At 35.6% G+C, this 7,845-nt stretch overlaps 2 protein-coding genes across 3 annotated transcripts in view; both read right to left on the bottom strand.

Moving 5' to 3' along the window:
- Positions 1-1,627: 1,627 nt before the first annotated feature.
- LOC125213069 (rust resistance kinase Lr10-like) lies at positions 1,628-4,611 on the bottom strand. Of its 2 annotated transcripts, XM_048113423.1 has the most exons (7): positions 3,927-4,611; positions 3,811-3,837; positions 3,688-3,717; positions 3,262-3,369; positions 3,131-3,178; positions 2,900-2,929; positions 1,628-2,813 (listed from the first exon to the last, which is right to left on the bottom strand). In XM_048113423.1, the coding sequence occupies exons 1-7, from the start codon at positions 4,591-4,593 to the stop codon at positions 1,657-1,659; spliced, it is 2,067 nt and encodes a 688-aa protein (XP_047969380.1). In that variant the 5' UTR covers positions 4,594-4,611; the 3' UTR covers positions 1,628-1,656. The 2 variants fall into 2 exon arrangements, with proteins under 2 accessions (XP_047969380.1, XP_047969381.1); XM_048113424.1 differs by lacking the exon at positions 3,688-3,717.
- A 1,279-nt stretch (positions 4,612-5,890) lies between these two features.
- Positions 5,891-7,845, bottom strand: part of LOC125210088 (LEAF RUST 10 DISEASE-RESISTANCE LOCUS RECEPTOR-LIKE PROTEIN KINASE-like 2.7) — a 4,888-nt gene continuing 2,933 nt past the window's right edge. Inside the window, exons 2-5 of the mRNA XM_048109667.1 lie at positions 7,753-7,782; positions 7,637-7,652; positions 7,418-7,524; positions 5,891-7,013 (exon numbers count right to left, since the gene is read on the bottom strand). Of these exons, the coding sequence (XP_047965624.1) occupies positions 5,891-7,013; positions 7,418-7,524; positions 7,637-7,652; positions 7,753-7,782 (1,276 nt within the window). The remainder of the gene's footprint in view (positions 7,014-7,417; positions 7,525-7,636; positions 7,653-7,752; positions 7,783-7,845) is intronic.

Consider the following 7,845-nt stretch of genomic DNA (forward strand, 5'->3'; position numbering starts at 1 on the left):
AAAAGAAGTAATTTTATCGCATTGATGTTTGCTTGTACATTTATAAGATGTTTCTCAAACATTTAAATGTATAAGAAGCAAATAAGTCTGATTCTTCTGCATAGTAGACTGGTCGTGAATGATGTTCACAGAAGGTGACGCAGTCGGTCCTTTGTAAAAGAGAAATAAAATTTCACAACCTAGATAGGCTTTGGCTACCTATCGTGAAAGGTTGCAGTGTCAGTCCGCATGTTTCCTTACCTTAGGAAATAAATGACACTGGTGTGGTGTAGCACTGAAGGATCTAACAGTTGAGATAAGGCTTTCTTGCTATTTACCGAAGACGAGGTCTCGGTGATTGTTATTTCTTAATCATTGTTGATACAACATTGAGCATACGATATTGATTATACACTACTTTGATTTATCAAATGGTGCAGATTTTTCGCAATCCAAGAATTCTGATATCTTGGGTAGTGGTGATCAATGTCTAGAAGTGCTAGTATTGTTATTGCAATGAATCGTGTGCTGGGTGAGTCCAGTTTGATAATATCCTCAAGAGGTGTTCGAAAAAAGGTTTTATTATTCAGAAACCCGGCAGGTTGGAATTTATTCCAGAATAATAAATAAAGATTTTGAACTAGACAACTCATGGAAAAAGATATTAATTAATTAAAGTCAAATAGTAGACTTAAATTAATTAATGGATATTTATATCTTAAACACGGGAAATAATAAATTAAAGAGGTAAAGCCTTACTCGTAATTTGGGACTGGACGGGCAGTCAATATTATTTTACTGTAGTGGTGATAATAATATTCTGTCGGACTTGTATTAAATTGGGGCTCAATTTAATTAGTAAAAGTCCAACAAGTTTGGCCCAAGTCCAACCTCCATGGATCCCTAATCTGGCCCATTATAACTCTATATAAAAGGAGATTAAAAAGGAGATTTAGAGTTAATTAACTCATAATTTTCGTGCTCCCCTATGGGAGTGAACGGTTTTCTCAGTTCTTCACAGAACTGAAGTTCTGTCTTCTTTCTAATCAAGCCCTTTTCGATTCTGACAAGCTTTGCCCACCCAAAGGTCATTATCTGAGTTCGGGATACAGATATTATCTGAGTTCGGGATACAGATTAGAAGATTCGTGGTTGAGTACGTGGAGAAGACGCAAGCAACTTTTCGATTCTGACAAGCTTTGCCTACCCAAAGGTCATTATCTGAGTTCGGAGCTTTGCCTACCCAAAGGTCATTATCTGAGTTCGGGATACAGATGAGAAGATTCGTGGTTGAGTACGTGGAGAAGACGCAAGCAATCGTCAATTCTTTGGAGAATCAGATCGGTAATTCTAAACCGTAAGAAATCATGAATTAGGGTTTTAATAACATGATTTATTGGTGTTCTTGAATGTAATTTGATTGTTTAACATGTAGATAATTAATCCCATAATCGGTCAAAAAGATTGAGATCTGATTTATTTGTTTATGTATGTCTTCCCCTGTATAAGGGGCACCAAACCCCAACAACTTATACAGAGATTCTCGGTTACCATGAAAATTAACGATGTCACGAGATTCGGTAAATAAAATTGAACATAAACTAATAATGTATTGGAGCAAAAATATCGTACAAGAATCGAAAAGAAGTGAAGTATAAAGACGGCTAATTTTTTTTTTCACATATGGTTCTCCACGCATATTGAAGCATCCTCATTATGAAATAAGGAAACAGAATCAGAGGAAGATGTAATTTCGATTTGATCAAAACCAACTCCATTTTGAGTCAATTGAGAAGGAATTTGCAAACGTTCAACATCACCTTCCAGCATCTCCAACACCTTATTCATTGATGGGCGATCATCTGGACTCATCAATATGCACCACAATGCAACTATGGTCATCTTTTTAACGATAGTATTTCGACTCGCATTCTCATCATCACATTCTGCTTCTTCAATTTCAATATCCTTACCTTGCTCAAAACAATCATATATCCAATATGGAAAATACTTGCTCGAATTACCATTCTTTCTTCTCAAGTCTCTCTTCAAGCCCACCATATCAATCAATAACATCCCGAAACTATACACGTCAGCCTTGAAAGAAACTGCCCCCATACTTCTGTTGATTAGTTCAGGAGCAACATACCCTATGGTTCCTCTCGCTGTAGTCAAGCTTACAGTATTTTTACCTGTAGAGCAAAACTTTGCTAACCCGAAATCAGTTATTTTGGGGATGAATTTATCATCTAGTAGTATATTATGAGGCTTGATGTCGAAATGCAAAATCTGAATGTCGCAGCCTCGATGCAAATACTCAATCCCACGAGCAACCCCAACTGCAATCTCAAACTTTGTGTCCCAATTCAAAGGTTTCATGTTATTTCGATTGAAAAGATACTTCTCAAGAGAACCATTAGTCATGAAATCAAAGACAAGAGCAAGTTTGGAACCATGTGCACAATATCCAACTAGTCTGACAACATTTACATGGTGTATCCTTCCAATAGTTGCAATTTCATTCATGAAATCCTGCCCTTTTCCTCCCGATTTTCCCAGGAGTTTGACTGCTACATGAAGGCCACTTCGGAGCTTGCCTTTGTAAACTGAACCGTAGCCTCCTTGACCTAGTTTATCTTGAAAACCTTTAGTCATTTTTTTGATGTCAGAGTAGGAGTACCTAATTGGGGCGAGTTTGTTGTCGCTTTGTAGAAATGATTCTATATCTTCATGGGAGGAGCGACGCCTTGTTTGGAATTTGTAAATCAAAAGCCGCGCCACCAAAGGGAAGGTGAAGACCCTTGATGCACAGATGATGATGCTTAAGATAAGGGCTGAGACGACATGGAAGAAACTCAAATCTTTGCTATGAATACACTTGTTATTATCTTCAAGTAACAAAAATAAAATGAGAGCGCACCAGGTAGTAGATAAGTATGTGATTTGGCCGCTGCAAGGGTATAAAACAATTGCATGACTCAGAAAGCAAATGATGCAAGGATTGTTATTATGTTGAATCACTTTGGAGAAAGAGAATTGATGTTATTTTATAGTTGGAGTTTGAAAATGGGAGCTACCCTAATACTATTGGATGTGACCGGAGACTATTAAGTTGACGAATTAGTAAAAAATAAATAAAATGAGAGCGTACCAGGAAATAGATAATTGTATTTGTAAGGTTGTGATCCGCCTCCGACCGCTGCAAGCACAATGAATTATATATCATAAGCCAAAATAAGAGTACAAATATAGCTTAGTAATGTATACAAGGATTGTTATTACGCTGAATCACAGTGAGAAAGAGGGAGGGTGTATAATATAAGAGCATTGCTACAGCTGCGAATCCAATGATGGTGAACACAGGAGGGCTTACGACCGCACATAACAGACCTGCAAATATTCATGTTTTTTTCACAAGTTGACTCTATTATAAGTATTTATTTATATCAAAGCAAAACAGTTTAAAGAGGACTGTGATCAAAATGGAACTAATTCCAGAATTGCAGTACTGTCATTGTCATTTTTAGATAACACAGAATTCAGTTTTTGTTTTTTTAGTTCAATCATTTAAAAAATGAACTAAAAACCAATTAATAATGACCTTTTGTATTTGTAATATCTAATAATGATAGTTCTATAGTTTGTCACTAAGATTGAGCGTTACATATATCACAACTCTATTTAATGATGGATAAATTAAGTGCGCACCTACAATTATCAGAAGAACCGGGTACATACCTGCAGATTCACAGATATGTATACAATTAAGCTTTAGTTAATCATATCATAATTAAAGAGATGAGAATGAGTGAAAATGGTAACGGAGTGTACCAACGAAGACGGATGGAAAAAATCTGACTGCATTTATCCAAATATTAAAAAAAAACATTAGCACATATATAAACAGAAGAAATGTATTTGTAGAGTAATGGAAACTTGAGCCTTACGCGTGGTATAATAGCACTCGAGGCAGAAGACAAGTTCGAATCCGTACAAGAGAGATTGGTGGATTTCAGACAGCGAAACATTGTCGAAATCCTTAAATTCGGGCCATGAAGTCAACACTATGAGATCAAGTTTGCACATATGTGGGAGCTGAGAGGCGTTCAAGTGGCCGACTTTGATATAAGCATATGTATTGGGACGACGAAACGAGGCACAATGAGTAGTAACATCACTAAAGAAGGAAGAGTTGTTGAGTTGATGTGAGCAGCTTATAAAATTAATAGGGTTTTGTGTTGTTGGAATTCGGTAAGGAATAGGATTGGGATTATCATAGAGGAAGGTAAAGGAATATGAAGAAACAATAGGGAAAGAGCACATGTCATTTTTAACAATGGAAGCATCAACAAGCCTGATGGTGGAGTTTTGGTAGTTGATTGCTTTGACATAATAGTTGTGATGGTTGAGAGAGATGGAGGTGACATTGTTTTCGCAGCGCAGTTCAAATCTGCGGTCGCCACAGTTTTTTGGGTCGCCTTTGAGCCGGAAAGGGGAGCTAATGTTGCTCAGAACGCCGCACGCGGAAGGGCTGCACTTTGCATCACAACATACAAATAAATTGAGTACTACTATTACTAATACGATCAACAAATATGAAAAATATTCCATCATATTGTTGTTTCATTTGATTCAGATTAACAACACACACTTTCTTCCTTTTTATTTGATAAGTCTACTTCCCTTAATCACTTTATTTATGTTAAAGATAGTGACAGAATTATCACTACCTAGGGTCGGCATATTTGATAAGTCTCCTTCACTTAAATTATAATTCTTGAATGTCTTAATCTCTTCCATTGACTTTGGTTTTATGGTTATTAATTTATGTTTATTCAGGTGTGAAAATGTTACTCCATAATGTTAAGAATTAGAAAATTACGGAATAATGAATATCTGGCTTACTAATTCATGATAAACCCACCCCTAATTCATTCTACCCCAAATAGAGCCTAAACAATAATACTATTACCATAACAACAATTTATAGGTCAATATCTTGCGCCACATGTTTAGGTGAATAATTGATCATGTTAATTGTTAGTTGAGCAAAAAATAATACTCCCTCCGTCCCATAATAGATGTCACACTTTCCTTTTTAGTTTGTCCCACAGAAGATGTCACATTTCATTTTTTAGAAAAAGTTCTCTTTCACATTAATATAAATATATTATTTTCTCTTTCCACTTAACACACAAAAGAACATCTCCTAAAATCTCGTGCCAATCCCCAAGTGTGCAATCTACTATGGACGGAGGGAGTACTACGTCATGTGAAGATCCGACGTGGCTAACGAACTTTGACCCATTTACAAATAAATACTTGAAGCGAATAATATTATGCTACCTCCATCCAAAAAAAAGACTAATTTTATTATTTAGGATGGTCAATCAAAATTAGACCAATTCTAAATATGGACAAATTTTAACAAATATTAAACCTACGTATCATTCTAAATATAAAACTCATAATTTACTAAGACTACTTCCACCACCTTTTTTTTTTTTCTATACTTTTACTTTAGCAATTATATAGTAAAACTCTTGCAATTTACAACTATATCTATTTTAATGGACGGATTGTAGTACTATTTTATAACTACCTGATATTCGATCAATCCAATAGATTTGAATGTAACCGAGGCCCATACATTAACATCACATATCGCATCCCAAAGAAGTAATCTGAAACAACATTGTGGCATATGTCTTCACTCTACTAGAGAGGACGTAGAAAAAATATTGACAAGTCGAATAGAGATATATTCAAATTAAGAAATAATACTGTAATACATACCTTAAGTCCTTAACAAAATAATACCAATAGCATAGTTGATACATTTTAAACTAATAAATACACAATTAAACCTTTTGAGCTGGAATCTATTCCATTTTAAACCTATGATTGTTGTTCACACTCGAGTCTCGACACAGATCGAAGCATCAACATGTTGAAGCATGGAGAAAGAATCAGAGGAACATGTAATTTCCGTTTGATCAAAACTCACTCCAATTTGAGTCGATTGAGAAGGAATTTGCAAACGTTCAACATCACCTTCTAGCATCTCTAATACCTTATTCATTGATGGGCGATCATCAGGACTCATTAGTATGCACCAAAATGCAACTATGGTCATCTTTTTAACAATAATCTTTCTATTCTCATTCTCATCGTCACACTCCGCTTCTTCAATTTCAATATCCTTGCCTTGCTCGAAACAATCATATATCCAGTATGGAAAATACTGGCTGGAATGATCATTATTTCCTCTCAAGTCTCTCTTCAAGCCCACCATATCAATCAATAACATCCCAAAACTATACACATCAGCCTTGAAAGAAACTGGCCCCATACTTCTATTGATCAATTCAGAAGCAACATATCCTATGGTTCCTCTTGCTGCAGTCAAGGTCACTGTATCTTTACCTGTAGAGCATAACTTTGCTAGCCCGAAATCAGATATTTTGGGGGTGAATTTATCATCCAGGAGAATATTATGAGGCTTGATGTCGAAATGCAGAATCTGGATGTTACAACCTCGATGCAAATACTCAATCCCACGAGCAACTCCAACTGCAATCTCAAACTTTGTGATCCAATTCAGGGGATTTATGTTTTCTCGATTGAAGAGGTACTTTTCAAGAGATCCATTAGTCATAAAATCGAAGACAAGGGCAAGTTTGGAGCCATGCGCACAATATCCAACTAATTTGATAACGTTGACATGGTGTATCCTTCCAATAGTTGCGATTTCATTCATGAAGTCGTTCCCTTTTCCCCCCGATTTCCCCAATAGTTTAACCGCTACATGAAGGCCACTTCGGAGCTTGCCTTTATAAACACAACCGTAACCTCCTTGGCCTAGTTTATCTTGAAAACCTTTAGTCATTTTTTTGATATCCGAATAGGAGTACCTAATTGGGGCGAGTTTGTTGTCACTTTGTAGATATGATTCTATATCTTTGTGTAAGGAGAGTTGCTTTGTTCGGAATTTGTAAATAAAAAGCCACACCGCCAAAGGGAAAATGATGAGCCTTGATACACAGATCACAGTGCTTAAGACGAGGGCTGAGAAGACATGATGCTTAAAATGAGATAATCGTGTGTATGAGAATATATGGGATCATATCCAATTATAGTGAATAAACTCTGAATATCAACTAATAAATTCAATGCTAAATGCCACTTTAAACCCAAACAATACTCATTTTATAAAAAAATTTCATGAACTATAATTGTTACTATGTTATTAAACCTAAAAATGTTGACTGTATTGGAAATATCTACGTCCAATTTTTTGGCTCCGATATCTTAATGTAACTCATCATTTTGTAAAGCATAAAACATCATTTTTTAAGCCATATCAGTAAAGTAAAAATAAGAAAAGTAGTCCAACGCGTATTTTAATGCAAAATTGATAAAGTATAAGAAAACGCACCAAACTGTAGATGAGTCTCTAATCTGCCCGCTGCAAGCATGACGAATTGGTAAATCATTAGCCAAAACAAGAGTAAAATCATAGAGCGACGCAGAAAGCAAACGAATCTAAAGATATATTCTTACGGTGATAAAACAATTCGAACATGAGAGTTGATGTATAAAATACGAGCAATGATACCGCGACGCATCCAAAGATGGTGAACACAGGAGGGCTTACCACTGCACATAACAACCTGCAGTTTTACATTTCGTTTTCACAAAATTAATTAGCAAAATCTAAAATTTTGTTCTTAGAAAACTGATTATGTAATGATACATAAATTAAGTGCACACCTGCAATTATGAGAAGCATCGGTGTAATACCTGCAGATATATATACATAGTTACACTCACAAATCACAACTAATTAACCTTAAGTGAATGTGT

This window comes from Salvia hispanica, chromosome 3, assembly GCF_023119035.1.
Source record: "Salvia hispanica cultivar TCC Black 2014 chromosome 3, UniMelb_Shisp_WGS_1.0, whole genome shotgun sequence".
Classification (NCBI taxonomy): domain Eukaryota; kingdom Viridiplantae; phylum Streptophyta; class Magnoliopsida; order Lamiales; family Lamiaceae; genus Salvia; species Salvia hispanica.

Bases quoted from the DNA above. Each gene is read 5' to 3' on its own strand.
- LOC125213069 (XM_048113423.1), bottom strand. From the start codon at position 4,593: ATGATGGAATATTTTTCATATTTGTTGATCGTATTAGTAATAGTAGTA. The intron at 3,718-3,810 runs GTACACTCCGTT...GTGAATCTGCAG, and splicing joins TTTTCCATCCGTCTTCGTTG to GTATGTACCCGGTTCTTCTG. The intron at 3,179-3,261 runs GTAATAACAATC...TTGTGCTTGCAG, and splicing joins CTTTCTCACTGTGATTCAGC to CGGTCGGAGGCGGATCACAA.